The sequence below is a fragment of the Dipodomys merriami genome, unplaced genomic scaffold (genome assembly GCF_024711535.1).
Source record: "Dipodomys merriami isolate MVZ:Mamm:240054 unplaced genomic scaffold, mDipMer1.0.p SCAF_6, whole genome shotgun sequence".
Taxonomy (NCBI): Eukaryota; Metazoa; Chordata; class Mammalia; order Rodentia; family Heteromyidae; genus Dipodomys; species Dipodomys merriami.
This window is the reverse complement of record NW_027206179.1, coordinates 44,831,263-44,849,741: the sequence shown is the minus strand read 5'-3', so window position 1 is coordinate 44,849,741 and position 18,479 is coordinate 44,831,263. Positions and strand designations below refer to the sequence as shown.

Sequence of the window (18,479 nt, the reverse complement as noted above, 5' to 3'; positions counted from 1 at the left end):
TATATGTTGATATATATATATATGTTGATATATATATATATTCTTTGGGAACATCAGAAGAAAATGCAGTTAATGGTAGTTGTATCTCATTCAAGTATTCAAAATATCTCTTGACAATTTAATAGATGGAAATAAGATGGTTGTTTCTAACATGTTTTTCTAGCAGTGAATTTCCCATAGAATCTTGACCAAATTACCTTGAATTTGTTGTAAAGCAAAAACCACACTTTCATTTAGTATACATTTAAATTAGCGTCTGTACTTAAACACAAATTGCTTTACATGTAAGATATATTTAGTAATGTATTATTCCTTGTATGGGACCCAACAGAGAAATATCAATTTAAGTGGGCAAATGTGCACTCTATGATTGCTACTATGATAATGATTGTATTTGTAAAATGAGGTTGGTATATTTGTTTCTCTAAAATGATACTTCTAAGCTAGATTTGGGCTGAACAGAAACATAATTTAAGATACAAAATATTTGTGGTTATAACTCTCACTTTGTCCATATATATAGTTAATATATCCTAAAAGCTGCATTTGTTTTCAAATTGAATATTGTGAAATTCCTAATCGATTTAGAATATTACTCAAACATCAACTTTTAAAACTCATCTCACTCTGACATGTTATATGCTTCTAAAATATTTCATCATACTGGAAAACAGTACAATATGGTTACAGGCAAGTAAAAATTATTTACCTATATATATATATATATATATATATATATATACACATATACTATTACCAGTTTGAAGTTTACTCTATAAAATATATTTGATAACTCTTAAGACTAGTCCTGAAACAACCTTTGATAATAATTAAAATGCAAATATTTTTCTCTTGGTTTCAATACAAGCCCAAATAAAAGATTTAAATACTCTCATATATTTCCAAAAAGTCTGTTCATAAACTGGTTTGACACTTTTACTTAATATAGGCTACAAATGTTTAAAATTGAGAAGAGAAATTTGTCAACTATGAAAACAATCTAGAAATAACTATATAAAAGCTATCTATCCTAATATTCCCACCTACTACAATGAAATGTTAGCTTAACAGAACCACTTAGATTTTACTGGGGTTTATACTGATTCATGTCTAAAAATCAATATGAAATAAAATCAAGAGGAATAAAAAAGTTTATAAGCTCTCCTAAATTTATCAAATGCAAGTTGATTTCTTTGGAGATAGTGTACCTAGATACATGGAGTAAAAAGATGCATGTATGTGTTTCTTATATAACCAGGATATGGGAACTGAAATAGCAAAACTAGAGCTGGCATAGGGATTCCAAGATCTTTCTAAATGGTTGCTTGGAGTAAACTGAATGGTCTAGTGGTCTAAAAGAATGTACAAATTTAGCTTCACAGGTTGGTTAATGTAGAAACAGCCACCTATACCTAGCCCCAGAAGAAAATGGCATTACTGAAGTGAGGTGGAGGGAAAGGATGAGGTACATCTACAATATACCTCCTACGATATACAGAAAGGCACAATTTAAACTTCTGGAAGTTTGAAAACAGCAAAGCTGGATTACTAGAATGAACCTAGTTAAGAAAGTTATTTTACACTTTTTACTTCCTTGTGATATTCCCACTTCAATCATAAAAATGCCAGGGGCACTTTAATGTCTGAAGCAGTAGGAGCTAAATAGCCAGAGAAGTGAGGAAAAGTCACTGCAAGTTCACTTCAGCCAATTGATTTGAAACAAATTCAAGATGAGTTTTTAAAAGAACCAGAAAACATCTTTTTCTTTTTCTCTTTTGTAGATTGTATGTCTTTTTCTGATTGTTAGTTAGCTTTTAGATTCTTAGATATTGCCTGAGTTTTAAGTTCAGTTTCAGTTTCACAGCAATATTGGGAGAAAGGTAGAAAGGTTTCTCCCATAGTCCAAGCCCTAAAGCATGCAAAGACCCCCCCAGACTTGATCAACCACCCTCCCAAGGAAATAATTTTTAATTTAAATAAAGAACCTATGCCCTTATTATAGTATACACATTAAAGTATTTTATAGATTTTTAAAAATGAAATTGGACTGTGGGTGATTTGATTGGTTCATTCATTCATTCATTCACTCTGGACAAAAATCATTGTATTACTCAAGACTTCCTCCACAGGCTACGGCATTGGGGTATACTTAGATTGAGCAAGGATCTATGGGCTGAGAAATGGATGTGTAGGGAATAAAGGTGTAACCAAATACATTTTGCTTTCATATAGGCAAAAAAAAAAAAAAAACAATCCAAACACAATCTATCTCTCTCTCTCTCTATATATAATATAGTACAATGGGTATCTTTCCTTTTCACTTTCACTTTCATCACTATTTAAGCCTGTTATTTCTACAAAGGGTTCAATGTAGCATTCTCAATGACAATTACATATAAAGTTTTGTCACAGGATTTGTGGGCCATATTTTTAACTGTATGTTTTCTATCTTCTTCTACGTGTTTTCACTTAGGAATTATCGTGGAAAGCAGAATATCTTGGAACAAATGACTTCTTTTGATGGTATTTGTAATCATCTTTGCTCTTTTATATCAAATAAAATAAAAATGTGTGGTGCTAATTTCACAGCTGATATATCTAGCACTTTACACTTTATCCATTTCAAAGAATGTCACGTTAACAACAACACAAAATAAATCATCAGCAAAAAAAAAAATCTGCCCATTTACTTTTATTGCAGGATTACTGTTTAAAGGTCAAGTGGACAGCAAATGCAAGTCAAGGAGTTCTGGAAGTTTAGATGGGGACTCACCGGAGTTGGGGTCAGAGTTCCCGTCTGCTTCGGTCCTCTTGTCTGGAGAGGCCTGGTCGTAGAATTCGTCCTGTGGCTGAACCAGAGGAAGAGGGTGTGAGATCAGGGTTCCACTACCCACCGGCTCGTGATCCCCAAGACCACTGTCACTGCAGCTTTCCTGGGAGCCATCTGGGAGGTGAAAGGTAACACGACGCTGCGACTACAAAGAAGACCACAGGACATGCAGGTTAACACTCGCTCCTCCCAAGCAAAACATCACGCGCAGCAGACAACAGAATCAAAAAAGACTTTCCACAAATGACACAAAGTAAAATCAAAATATATAAGACCAAGAGCAAAGTTAAGAACAATCATTCACCATTTGTCGTTTATTGGATAATGGCCAACTGGCAAAATACCAAGAAGAATTTCAATCTTGAGTAATTCAAGATCATAATATGAATGTAAAGTTTTTTTCTTTCTTTTCTTTTTTAGTATGACAAGAAAGTCTAAGAGGATATTTATATCAGCCATCAAAAACATACATACATAAATCTAGGAAGAAATAAGTAGCTATCTCATAAATGTTATTTGATGCATCTATAAAGCAATATTCTATTTCCTTTGAATGAGTAGCAACTACGAAGTAAGTTTTACTGTTAATTTTCTCACTAAGATATTTCCTGCAGTGGACTTGTATTTGTCTCTAAATCAAAACTGGAACAATTATGTAAAATTATTATTTCATATAACCCATTTGGTGAATTTGCAATCATATTTATGAAATGAGACCATTTAAAAATAATTACTGAGACATTAGTAAGTTGTTTTACCTCCTAGTCCAGATGTTTCTATTGGCCTTTGCTTTGGGAAATTTTAAAACATTTCAATTGAAAAGTGACTAGAATATTACTTTAGTAAGTATTTTTACAATGCCATTCTCAGAAGGGAGCTATAGCATGGCTTTGGTTACTGCAATAAATATTAGCTTTGTGCACTACAGCACAAACCTCAGATTAGTTTTCTTTGTAGCTGGCATAATCCTTAAAATATGTGAATATTAACTGCTAATGTGAGGTGAAATTTCAGGTCTTAGAGAAATAGATGAGAAATATTTATTGGTCTTATAGTGCTGAACTTATGTTCATTGTGTTTTAGTGGCCAAATATCTTACAATGTCATATCCTTATGAGACTGCTTTTATTCAGTTGCTATGGCATTATTAACAAATAAACAACATACATAATATAAAGATGTATAACATGTAATAGAAGCATTTCCTAAAACTGAATGTTTGTACTTTTCAAGAGAAGATTGAAAAATTGCATTTCACAGAAACAGGAATTTACTTAGAAGCAAATGTGATAGTCCTGCCACAACTCAATAAATGTGCTTTTATAGACAGAGAATAGCACAGAACCTATTTTCTATGAGTCACTGGTTCAAATCCAGCTCAGAGTCATAATGGAGAAGAGCTGATCCCACTTTATTGCTGGTCAATGACCTGTATGAAATGAGTTGACAGTTCAGTACATTTTTAATGAACTGACACCAACATCACATAAACTATAATCATAAACGGTACTAATTGTGTCTCATGTAGCACATTTCACCTTCATGCACAACTCTTCAGAGCATCATTCTCCTCTCAAAATTTTTTGCCATATACCTAGGTGAGGCCTATCAAAAAGACAAGCCAAATTTGAATGTACTTCTCCTTGTACAATGATTTTGCCCTCATTTTTACTTATCTCGGTGTTTTATTTCTCATAAATTTTCCCTGTAGGAGCGATCACTACATTACAGTTGCTATTTCATAAACCCTTAATCTATAGTAGTAGTCTTCTCATGTAGCATCATTTTTAAGAACATTGATCACATTTTCCTTTATACATAACTATCAAACATGCCTTTAAAGTGATTATCCAGCTAAAAAGTCTTGAAGTTATCATGGGTGTTATTTCCTGAAGGGTCCACCTTCATTAACTCTCAACTGATGAAAAGAAGCAACATTAAAAAAAAGAAAAAGAAAATTAATGCAACAGATTATTCTTTAGTCTTATAAATCATTTATGGAAGCTTCATAAGCCAATGAGAAGTATCTACTTTATTATAGATGAGAAACATTTATTTGTGGCAAGTATAGTAAGCATACTTGTTGTTTCAATTATAATGAATTTTCTCACAAGAATCAGCATGTGTGCACCACTGTCTATGCCTTGAGGCAGCATTTCTTCCTGTGTGGACTTTAAAGTATGTATTTATTGAGCATCTTCTGTATGCACTGTACTTTGACTGCACTGAGAATAAGAAGCAAGAAATTCCTAAAAATGTTGCAAAGACAACTGTAATATTCCATCTCACATATATTAAAACTGTGTTGTTTTAACACTTTGTGAGAATAAAAGTAAATATAAATTCAGTGTATTTTTTGTAATGAGACACTAGAAGTAGATTGATATAATGTTCAAACTGCTGTAGCTTATGAAATTACTTCTTAATTAATTTGACACAAAAAAGTTTAAGACTTAATTGGCAGAATTGTACCCACTTTATCAAGCTGCTGAGAGGGGAAGGTGCTGATCTATATGAACTATGAATTCCAACATGAATATTATAATATAAGTGAATTGATCAGGCAAATTTATCTTTAGGTTTTCACCACAATAATTGATGTAGATAAAGAATGAACTATCAAAGGAGATATAAGATAGAATCTGAATAAGTTGAAATGCTGACATCTGAGGTGCAGAGAAACAGCATATAACAGATGTGATTGCCCTTAAGGATTCAACAACACTTGTTTGAATTAAATTAAAGGGAACCAGATGAAAAGGCAGAAGTCATCTGGTTTGGAGTTCTTGTTTAGTAGAGATGGCCCAGTTCAAGGTACTTTATCTATGAATGAGTTCCTAGCTATGGAAAAGAAAGATATCATAGGGCCATATTGTATGTCTTACTAAATAAAAGGTGGCTATAATTTGGTAAAGTTAAAGCTTTATGTTTAATTACTGTCTTGTTGATGATCAGGAAGTTTTAAATGGTGGTGAATCTTCTCTGAGGTTGGCAGGGAAAGCAAGTATTGTTCTAGAAGAAAATGTATGAAACAATTTCTTGCAAATCTGCTTAGGGCTGTTCTCACCGACTATTCTAGATGATAATGCAGGGTAGGAAAGACAGTCTTATGAGAATTGGAAGAATTTCCCATTATCCATAATTGTCTATATATTTAGAGAGAAAAAGATGGAGAAGTCATTATTTATTGCCTCTGAAAATATTGTTCCTTGGCTTACACTTATAGAAATACAACTCAATCAGAGTCATAAATTTTGTCCAAACCTCTCTAACTGAACCTGAACACATATGACCCTGAGACTACTTCAGATTTTCCAGAGCCTAGACACTTATATTTTGTTTTCCAAAAGCTATTGCTTACCCAATAAATTTTCTTCCTTGGAGAACATCATTATTATTATTATTATTATTATTGGCACAGCTTGGTTAATGGTTGAATGTCACATTTGTTTACCTGATTTATCACTGATAGTTTACTCCAGATCTTAGCTGCCCAGCAAAAGAATAGATGGAAAATATCACTACCTAGACTGATTTACACTGTTTTCCATCAGAGATTCTCATGTGAATTCTGACAGAAATTGAACAAGCAAAAAATACCACATAAACATACACGGCTCTGTCGGGGAGTATGCAACTCTTAAAGGATGGTTTAGAGGAATGATTTGAGGAACCTCTCCCAACAACACTTTATATAAAAATATATACACATATACAGGAGTTTGAGCTCACTAAAGACTTCTTTTTACACTTTACCTGTACACATGTGTATATATATGTATATATATGTATGTATACATATATATACCTAATTTTAAAGTATTTGTACAAAGCTGTTGCTACTTAGCAAAGCAGTTAGGAATTTGGTGCATCTTGAACAATATCACCCCTTGCAGCCTTCCTACCCTCACCTACCAACTCTCCCTATGGCTAACTTATCTTAATTTTTGGATATATATTGATTTTTTTCTTAAATTTAACTAAGCAGTTTATGTATACTATGCATTTCCATCTGTGACACCAGTTTAAAATCTTCACCCCCTCCCAACCCATCCTTCTTTTATATTTCTCAATTCTGTTGTATATACAATGAATTCTTGGCCTGCATTCTCTCCCTATATCCCCTTCATACTTCTCCCCTCTCTACTTGGCCCCACCCACCCTTTTTATAAATACCCATTTCCTGGTACATATTTTACTGGGCTTTGACTGAGTCTTTTAAAGAATTGGTCCCATAGTTCCACTTATCTGTAATAACTAGTATATGTCTAGGACAAGCAGAAGAGGTCAAAAGCTGTGTACATATGACCATATAATCTGATCGTAAGTGAAATGAACCCCAACATAGGGACACAAGAGATTTATATCTTTCTTGTTGTTCTTTTTAATGTACTTATAATGTACTCTGTGATTTTTCTGTTGTTTCTTTTGATGTTCTTCCCCCATGATAAAACCTCTGTTGTCACTGTTTTTTATTCTAGTGTCTGGCATCTTGTATACACATTTTTCTAATTTGGGGAGGGGAAGAAAAATAACAAAATGCTGAAATAAGGATACAGGATGACCCACTGTAACAATGACGTGCACAAGACACTATGTTGAAAATGAACTTTAAAACTTTGTGGCGGGGAGGGGGGAGAACTAAGGGAGAAGTAGAGGAGGTAGGGAGGAAAAGAATAGTAGGGAAAAACAAAGAGGGGGTAACATTGCTCAATATGAAATGGACTCATTACCTTGCTCATGTAACTGCAACCCCTCTGTACAGTATATTTACAATAAATCATATATATTTTTTTACAAAGGAAAAAATGTTATTTGTGCTCTGCTTAGAGTCTATTACACTTTAATTAATTCACTTGTAAGCTTGCTTACTACCCACTGTGTTTACTTGTGGATTTATAGGAACATTCTACCACAAATGAGAGAAATTATGTAAGCTATGTTTCTCTGATTCTAGGTTACTTCACTTAATATAATTTTTTCCAAGTCTTTCCTTTTCCTTATAAATGATACACAATCATTCTTGATGAATGAGTGTAATGCCATTGTGTATATGTACTACATTTTCTTTACCATTTTGTTTGTTGAGGGGCTTTTTGGGTGACTTAGGCTTTTTAGAGCTCCCTAGTTTTTAGGCCTTTTTTTTTGGTACAAGTTAACGTCTTCAGGCAGGAAATCCTCATTTCTTTATAGGATTTCAGTATTTAGGATTACAGAAATGTACTAAAACCTATATTTTATTCTTCCAGTTTTGTAGAGGGTAGATATCAGGAAATTCAAACTGTCTAGGGAGAATACATTTGCAATGGGCACTGTTCTTTAAGAGTGACTAAACAAATGAGTCATCTAAAAAATCCCAGTAATGACTTGAACATTTCCATTGTGTACTTCATGCTGGTATAGAATTGCATTTATCAATGAATGACTCATGTTCAAGGGCACAATTAATTTCAGACCTATTATGTAGAGGAATTCCCACTAGCCAAGATTAGTCATAAGATCAGTGTTTCCTTACATAAAATACTGAAATGTTACAAGAAAAACTATATGACAAACTGATATTCAAAAATTTTGAAAAATGCAATTTTTTGAAGCATGTATGATTAGATTAATATTTTTGATATGGAAAATATTTACAAGTAATTGTTAAGTATAAAATGTTTAGTATATGTTTTTTCTTAGATAAAGTATAAATGTGTCTTTTGGGGAGAATATACATAGACTGGTTTTGACTCTTGTATGTGCAAAGTATTTAAAGTAGTGTTGTTTGTTCAAGAAACATACTACAACTGATCATTTTGACCTAGCAAAATTTCTAAACATACCTTTTTGAGACTAAAACATTCAGATATTTATTTCCTTTATTTTTATAGTATATAAATAATATATAGTATATAGTATTTGTAAATTTTCAAGCGATACAAATTTGATTTTTAGACAATTATTTAAAAAGCCATTCAAAAAGTTTTAATCCTAATTTTGATATATGTCTTGTCACTGAATTTGAAAAGTAATCTATTTATCTATATATTTATTTATCTATTTATCAAGCTATGCACAGAGATATTAGCAAACACAGACATACATACATAAGGTAGGTGAATTTTAAAGATAAAATTATATATATGAATATGTATGAATATGTTTTATTTTTATTTCAGCAAAAATATCTCTAAACTGGAAAATGTTTACAGATTCTATTTTATTTTGATGTAATATGTTATTCTGATTCATTAGTTGAGATGTGGAGACTGTTTTCATATGAAAACACAGAATACTTAGTAACTTAGCACACATCCTTGTGCAATGGTTATCATTAAGCTATTTATGTTTTATGTTAAAAAATCACAAATAAATGTGGGCGCTGGAGGGTGACACCTGTAACCCTAGTTACACAGGAGGCTGAGCTTTAAGGATTATAGTTCAAAGCCAGCCTGGGCAAGAAAGTCCCTGAGGCTTTTATTTCCAATTAACCACCAGAAAACTGAAGTGGCACTATGGCTCAAAGTAATCGAATATTAACTTTGAAGAAAAGTGCTCAGGGACAGGGCCCAAGCACTGAGATCCAGCCACATGATTGATAAATGAATAAATGAATAAATGAATAAATAAATAAATAAATAAATAAATAAAAATTCTCAAGGATTGATTAAATTAGTCCTAGGATTTTTTTGGGGGGTGGGGGTGGGTCGGTCCTGGGGCCTGAACTCTGGTCCTGGGCTCTTTCCCTCAGCTCTTCAGCTCAAGGCTAGTGCTCTACCTCTTCAGCCACAGTGCCACTTCCTGCTTTTTTCTTAGTTTTGCTAATGTGGTGCTGAGGAATCCAACCCAGGGTCTCATGCATGCAAGGCAAGCACTCTACCCCTGAGCCACCTTCCCAGCCTAGTCATAGGATTTTTAAACTTAAAAAATGTATATACTTTTATCCGTGTTTTCACTGTATTTGATGTTGGTATAATTTGTGGAGGGGAAAGGGAAAAACAAATCGTTTAAATAGAGATACAGGTGGACCCATTGCAACAATGAGATGTACAAGTCGTTATGTTGAAAACGAACTTTACAACTTTGGTGCCTGGGGTAGGAGAGGAGGAATGGGTGGGGGAGGGGGAATGGGAAGGAATGGGAAGGGGAAACAAAGGAGGAGGCCACAATGCTTGATAAGAAATGTACTCATTACCTTACCCATGTAATTTTAAGCCCTCTGTACAGTATTTCACAATAAAAAATGTATATACTTTTAATGAATATTGAATGAAGATTTAACTAGAGTTAATTAGGGAATCTAAAGAGACACCTTAGAAATGAGATGTCATTGACTGTCCTACAAAATGTCTTCTGCAGAAAATTCTCTTCTCTTCCTCCCTCCCTCATCTGTCTCTCTCTGCCTTTCTAGAGTGCTGTCTGTCCTGTCTTAGAAGTAGCAAAAGAAACAAGACAACATTGTACTATTACATAGCCTTTGCTTTCCATTATCATATTGGAGTATTTGTGTTTAGGAAGGTGAGATGCAGCCGACAATCAGTGGCTCACATTTGTAGCTACTTGGGAAGCTAAGGTCAGAAATACTACAATTCAAAGCCGCCAAAGGAAGAAAAGTTCCTGAGACCCCTTCTCCACCCATTGTACAATAGCACCATGTGCCTGTCGCTCTAAGTGGAATGATGAAAGTGGGAGAATCATGATTCCAGGACAACTCAAATAGCAGTATCCATGAGATTGGATCTCTACAGAGGGAAAATCAGGACATGGTGGTATGCACCGTAGTTGTAGCAATGATAAGAAGCTTAAAGCGAGCAGATTGCTGCCCAGATATGCCATTGGGAGGGGAAATCATGTCTATAATGAATAGAAAACAGCGCAGGAGGCAGCATTCAAGCCGTGTAGCCCTTGCCTAAAAAAATCTAAGCACCTGATGTCACTACACTAACATCAAAATATAAATATTTAAATAAGTGGAGGTAACAACTTTACCAGACACAGGTGGTAAATATAAAGTTTCCAACAAATTTTAAAATGAATATTTCGATTTGTATTATTACCCATATTATATAAAAGCTTGGATACAGAAATAACTGAACACTTAAAATCAACTGTCATTTATAAGGGAAACTAGAAATTCCTTTAAAGTGTACTTAACAATTTTCTGAACCAGTTAGTAATCTACTGCCAAGCCACTGTTTCATTTCAGAAAAATAGTATCATCCACTTTCATTCTAATATCAAAATCTTTACTAAAATCATGTTTGGAAATGTAAAATTAACTTAAGCCTGTTTAATTTGTAAACACTGTATAGGAAAATGAACTCCTAAACTTAATGGTATACACATATTTCTAAGCCATATACAACATTTTAATTCCTAAAATTTCCTACAAGGACACATTTATTTTATGCATACTTATCTCTTCTTGATTTTAGTATAGTGTTAGAAAGGTAGCTACTCGCATAAAAATATGTTTTTAAAAGTCTTCAGAAAATAATATCTTCTTTGTAAGACCTTTGAGTGTATCCTCAATGAGTGAGTTTTAAATTTTTGAAACAAATACAAAACAGGAATCTTTGTTCCACATCTTTCCTACTGGGGAACAATAAAGGGAAGGGATGAGTATGTTTTTTTTTTCTTTTTATTGTTATCTTTAAATAGTTTTACAAAGTAGTTGCCATATAACAAAGCAGTTTGTGAATATATCTGGATCAAAGTCACTCCTTTCAACATTCCTACATATTCAACATATCGCTCCTCTACCAATTCCTTCCCACACTCTTCCTAATTTTGTAAGATATACATTGGATTTTTCCCTGCTTTTTCTATTGTTACACCCTCCTTTATTTTCCCCCTAACAATCCTTTCCTCTCAATGTCCCCAACTCCTCCCTCCTCTCTCCCACCCCTTCCCCTACAAATTTGTAAAGTTCATTTTCACCATACTGTCTTGTACATCTCATTGTTACAATGGGTCATCCTATATCTTTAATTCAGCATTTTGTTATTTCCCTTCCCCTCCCCAAATTAGAAAAAAAAATGTATATACAAGATGCAGGGCACTGGAATCAAATACAACAAAAATGAATGAGTTTTGAATCAACTTCTCTCTGGTGCTTAGGATCTCACCACTCTTAGGCTTTTCTGTGATCCAAACAAAGAGAGAGAATGAAAAATTTTCTTCATTGTTGATGATTCTGCTTCTTATATTCTTATTTAGCTCCTGCTATCTTTAATGTCCTCAGCCTATTTTTCACAGTTAAATGTTACCCTGTAGGAATGCAGTACTTTATCTGAACATACAAAATATAAAATGACTACATTAAATAGGACCAGCTGTTCCTGAATCTACGAGTAGAATTTTTGCATCTATAAATTATATGTACAGAAATGCAGGAGAAACTACTCAGCAAGAGATTTTCCAATTTAGATTCATAGTACAAACAAATCCATGTAAAAAAGTTACCTTCATCATATTTCAAATATTAACAACCATGATACTTGTATCAGTTTAATTAGGAATTATGTCAAATTAGTACAGTTATTAAATAAGTATATAAAAGTTGCTGACATGTTAAGTAGTTTTAAAATAATGGGACCTTTCACTCATCAATAATAAACCACTAAAGAAAGCTGTATTAGTCATCTCAATATCAAAAAAAAGAAATTGGGTCTAATTTGGTGTCTGGATTTCAGCAATTCATTTCAGCTAGTTTTAGTAAAATTAACAAAAGAAGTAGTGACAACCTCCCTAAAATTTGCCTTGTTTACTATCAATGCAAAACAAAACTTGTAAATCCAAAGTAGGCAATATTTTTAAGTGGTAGCTTTGAAGAGATTGCCTCAGTTTTACAATATAATTATGCTTAGACAGCTGCTTGATTCAGAAACAAACAGAAGGCACAAAAACACAGTTTAATTTACCTTCACGTATTATTGAACAGGTCCAAAATATAATTGCCTAAAAGGAAGGAAAACTAGCCAGGCATTTTGCATTAGAGAATGAAATAAAATACAAACTAAAATAAAGTTATCTCTGTGGATAGTCCCCAAGAAATGCCATTGCTCTACAAGGTTGTGTCAAAAGTCCAAATAAAGGATTCTTAGTTGGTTTCCTGAAAGGTGTTTTGCCTCATATGTGGCACTATGATTTTATTTTTAGCTTTTTGCATCTTATTTTAATAGGATGAAGCACTTAACTTGTCTGTTTTAGAGATAATCATTAAATGGTTCTCATACCATCAATAGGCTAATTATTTATTACTATGAAAATGAAATCTATAATTATTTGTCTGAGAATGCTTAAATTAATGTAAGCAGTTTCTGATGCCAGAAGTAAAGTATGTTAAGAAGACCTGTGAATGTTTAGTAGTATGTTAGTCAGCCTAAAAAGTAGAAAAATACATGTGTAAGAATACTTCATTGAGGGCTGGGAAGGTGGCTCAGTGGTAGAGCGCTTTCCTTGCATGCATGAGGCCCTGGGTTTGATTCCTCAGCACCACATAAGCATTAAAAAAAAAAAGCCGGAAGTGGCGCTGTGGCTCAAGTGGTAGAGTGAGTGGTAGAGTGCTAGCATTGAGTTGAAAAGCTGAGGGACAGTGCGTAGGCCCAGAGTTCAGGCCCCACGACCAGACTCCCCCCCCAAAAAAATACTTCATTGAATACAGAATCTATCCTATACAATTGTTAGCATAATGTGATAAAAATGTTTTAAATTAACTAAGATTTTACAAAACATGTATTCTATTACTATCTAGATATGGCATCACTGTGAAACCACTAATTTTAGATGTTTTCTGAAACTATAGTTTGAACTCATTCTACATCCTGTATAATAATATTTGGAAAGGCTTAAGGTAACCTTCTTTACCTTTAATTAATTTATTTTATATTTGGTTCCAGCAAAATTATATTTTTACTCATGTAGAATCACGATTTTTGTGCCAGTTCTGGGGCTTGAAATCAGAGTCTAGGTACTTTGAGTTTATTTTGCTCAAGGGTAGACTCTTAATATTTGAGCCACAGCTCTATTTTGGAATTTGTGGTACTTTATTGGAGATAAGACTCTCACAACCTTTCTCCAGGTATCAGTCTTTCGATTAGCTAGAATTACAGGTGTGAGCCATTGGCACCTGGCAGCAATAGCATTTTTTTTTAAAGAAGTACTATAAAGTCTTTCTTCAAAAAGTTTATAAAGTAAGATGTCCTATTTTCTTAAAAAATCATATACATAGATCATGACCAATGTGATTGTCCAAAATATTCTGGTGAATGTCAACAATAAGTGTATATTGGAACAAGAGGAAATTTGAAATATAATACTTATTTTCATGTATAATTTCTGCTCCTTAACATAAGGATTAATCTTAACTTTTTCTCCATATACAAAGGAGTACTCTTTTGGAAATTATAACTTTGGTAATAATAATGAAGGTAACTATATCTGTAACACTTAGATGAGTGTGGATGGAGTTGGAAGCAGCAGAAGTCAATGATCAAGGTTCCTGCATAAATATTGAGCAGTGACGTTTGATATTGAAATAATCTAGATTTTTTAATAAATTATTAAAACATGTCAATTGATAGAATGTAAAACTCTCATGTTCTGGTAATCTAATACAAAAGTATGTTTTATATCTCTACTGCTTTGAAAACTATAATATATATTTCTCTACTCTGCTAGAATCAGATTCCCTGTTGGAATAAACATGACCAAGGTTTCCTATCACTTTTCTCCTGGGCATAAGAGTCTTTGTTCTGAACAATCTAAGTAGCTGGACCTTATTTCAAAAAGAAAAAAATAAATAAAATAAAAGAATCCAGCTGTTATTGCAGGCAGTCACTGTGACTTTGAGCCTGATATTTGAACGAATAAAAGATTATTCCTACATGGCAGTGATAATCACTACTACTTGCCCTGTGGCTTTTCAGTCTTTCCTTTGAAAACTTTACTGAGTCACCAATCTCTGTTATTTGTGCACTGGGGATAATTTGTTCTCCCTGAATGCAAATACAGAATTCAAACGTTTATCAAGAATTTCTACATGTAAGAGATTTTTAAATGTAGATAGTATCTATAAAATAATGAGCTGTGCTCAGCTATATGTCCATCTGTAGATAAGATAACACTCTCAAACAGGGTGACCCAATGTGGACAGCCATTGTAGAAAATCAGATTACAAAACTTTAGCAATATTTTTTAAAGATAAAGTTTATTTCTGTCTGAGATTCAGCAAATGTGAGCAGAAATTCCTCCTAGTTCTGGTCGCCGGTAGCTCATGCCTGCAATTCTAGCTAGTCAGGAGGCTGAGATCTGAGGATTGCAGTTCAAAGCCAGCCAGGACAGAAAAGTCCATGAGACTCTTATCTCCAACAAACCACTCAGAAAACAGGAAGTGGTCCAAGTGGTAACGCACTAGTCTTGATCTGAAGAGCTGAGGGACAGGGGCTGGGAAGTTGGCTCAGTAGTAGAGCACTTGCCTTGTATGCCTGAGGTCCTGGGTTTGATTCCTCAGCCCCACATAAGCAAAAAGCCGGAAGTGGTAGAGTGATAGCCTTGAGCTGAAGAGCTGAGGGACATCGCTCAGGCCCAGAGTTCAGGCCCCACGACGGGACCCAAAAAAAAAAAAAAAAAAAGAGCTGAGGGACAGTGTTCAAGAATTCTCTCCTAGTTTGGGTAAGCCATAAAAAGGTAGTTTCAGAACAAAAAGAACTGCACAAAATTCCCAATACTGTGTTGCAAGGAGGAGGAAGATTTAATATACAGTATAATTAGCCGGGTGCTGGTGGTTCACGACTGTAATCCTAGCTACTCAGGAGGCTGAGATCTGAGGATGGCGGTTCAAAGCCAGCCCAGGCAGGAAAGATCTTGAGACTCCTATCTCCAATAAACCACCAGAAAACCGGAAGTGGCGCTGTAGCTCAAGTGGTAGAGCACTTGCCTTGAGCTGAAGAGCTGAGGCACAGCGCCCAGGCCCAGAGTTCAAGGACCACTAACGGCAAAAGAAAAGAAAAAAATATATATAGTATAATTTATGCTATGCATGAAAATTTAAGAACAATAAATCATCTGTAATTTGAAATGGCATACTTCTGGGACTTTATATTTAGTGTTTGAAAATCATAACTATTATCTAATTTTTACATCCTATATACATATTGCATATATATATATATACTATCATATGCATATACCTTAAACACATACATATGTAAAGAAACACACCCATCAGTTTATCAATTGTTACAGGTATCACTCTCATCTAAGATGTTATTTAAAACAAAACTTCTAGGAGAGTACGTGTATAGGAATGCCCAGCAATTTGTGCACAATTTTGGGTAACTAAAACTTTGCTAAACGCCAAGTGTATTAAAGAAGATAAGGAAGGGGAAAGACTATAAATATAGTAAAATTTAAATGTTCTTCAAGCTACTTCCATAAGACATAGATTCTATTTTGTATTATGTAATATGCTCAGATGAGAATTATGTACTGAGTTAAATAACTATGTATGTGTATCACCATTGTTACAATTCCCTCATTGCATTGTGTTAAAGCACACCAGAAATTTCTATATTAATACAATTATTTGTATTTCAAAGAAGTATTCCTGTACACACAATTTTGTTATTATTACCACGGATTCATTTTGTTCTTTTTTTTATCCATTTTTATTTTTATTATAAAGTTGATATACGGAGGGTTTACAATTATTTAAGTCAGATAAAGAGTACACTTCATTTTGTTTTCTAAATTTCAAATTCTATACTTAATTACTTATTTTCTTTTGTTTCTTTAGGGTAATTCTTTTTGGTACTTTTTTGTATTGTAAAAATACTGTACAGAGGGGTTCCAGTTACGTAAGCAAGGTAACACAATCTTGAAGGCTTCTAGAGATAGATTTCTGAGTGAAGATCATGAAGATGAAAGGAAATGCTCCTCATATTTGAATATAATTTTGATGTCGACTGTGTCTATCCTAGTCAGACAAATTGAAGAACAGAAATGATGGTATTTTGGGAATTAAAGAAGCACTTTTCTTGAACTAGATCATAGAGCTTAAAAGTTTATAGAACCCATCTTATCTTGAGCCTCACACTGATAAAACATACAGAGAATGCAGTTCAGATGTGTTTTATCATTGACTTTTTTATAGACATTAAAATCTAGGAGGCTTTCATCATACCTGCAGTTTGGTTGATAACTGGTCAAGTGTCAGTGAACCAATAATCTTTCTTAAGAAACTGACTAAAAGTAAAATAATTCAGTTTACAGGCACAATTTTCTGATTCCCCATTGCCCTCACCCTAATCTGTCCTAATACTGTTAGAGAAGTAATGTTGGAGGAAAATACACTGCAATTGTGAACCTGATAGAAGAAAAAAAAACAATAATCATTAACATCTTGAGGTGCTTAAATATATTTTAATAACACATGTGACAATATCCTCACCCTGATTCTACTTAAAAAATCCCACTACTGGTTTCCAAACTGTATATAAGTGATTTATTTCCACAATAGCAAAAGAGAGAGAGAGATACAGACAGACATAGACTGACATAGAGAGACAGTAAGACAAAGTGAAAATTACTTCCTCGGTCTTCCATGGTACAGTTATTTCTAAAATTACAATATTGGAGTCACTTGTAGACATGGAGAGTACTTGCTAAGAACAAAGATTTTGTTTTTTTTTTATTTTTTTATTTTTTTTTTTTAATTTTTGGGTCTGGTCGTGGGGCCTGAACTCTGGGCCTGGGCGACGTCCCTCAGCTCTTTAGCTCAAGGCTAGTGCTCTACCACTTGAGCTACAGCGCCACTTCCAGCTTTTTTTCTTTTTGCTTATGTGGTGCTGGGGAATTGAACCCAGGACCTCATGCATGCAAAGCAAGTGCTCTACCACAGAGCCACCTTCCCAGCCCCAGACTTTGGGTTTTTTTTTTTGTTTGTTTGTTTTTGATACAAGTCCATGTGCAATGGAACAAAAGGGATTCAACCTGAGAATGTGAGTGTCATACACTTCCATTATTGTGCTCACAAACATGTAGACAACCTAAGACACTTCACATGCAGAACAAACAATATAGTGCACCAAGGCTGCTAACCTGTATAACATGCAAACGCACTAAATGGTAGAGACATTTGTAACACCATGCTTCTATATCTATATAGAAACACAGAAAAGCTACAGTACAAATCATACAAGGGATTAAAAAGTGGTACACTCATAAAGTGTGCTTTGTATGAGAGAATCAACTCTGGGTAAGTGTGGAGACTGAAAGTTAGTCCACATTGCTACAGAGTAAAACAAAACAGCAAAAAGTCACACTACACACCTAGTCAGCATTATCAAATATTTTATATAGTTTGAAATACTTATTATTAAATATTCTCATTTGTATTTCTAGACTCTTTAGAGTCTTTCAGAAACAAGTACAAACATGTTCTAGAGTTATGCAAAAATGTATTTTCTTTCTTTGTACCTTATTCTATCAGGTTTTGTTCTCTATTTTTCTATTGTTTTCCCATTTTTTCCCAGTTTTTTAGTTTTACCTTGAACTAATGCACAAGACTATTATTCCTCGGCCTGGCCCTGAGGTGTCAGGGTTTACAGCAACACCGTGCTGCTGTGTCACACAGTGTGCTCCAGAAAACACTTCAGGGGCAATA

At 33.9% G+C, this 18,479-nt stretch overlaps 1 protein-coding gene across 7 annotated transcripts in view; it reads right to left on the bottom strand.

Annotated features, from left to right (window-relative positions):
• Positions 1 to 18,479, bottom strand: part of Pcdh9 (protocadherin 9) — an 869,105-nt gene that overhangs the window by 292,643 nt on the left and 557,983 nt on the right. For 3 of the 7 annotated variants that reach the window (XM_070002869.1, XM_070002870.1, XM_070002871.1), the window contains one exon: positions 2,774 to 2,975. The exons of 1 other annotated variant lie outside the window; for it this stretch is intronic. In XM_070002869.1, the coding sequence (XP_069858970.1) occupies positions 2,774 to 2,975 (202 nt within the window). The remainder of the gene's footprint in view (positions 1 to 2,773; positions 2,976 to 18,479) is intronic. 3 more of the 7 variants (XM_070002872.1, XM_070002873.1, XM_070002874.1) reach the window with 1 other exon arrangement.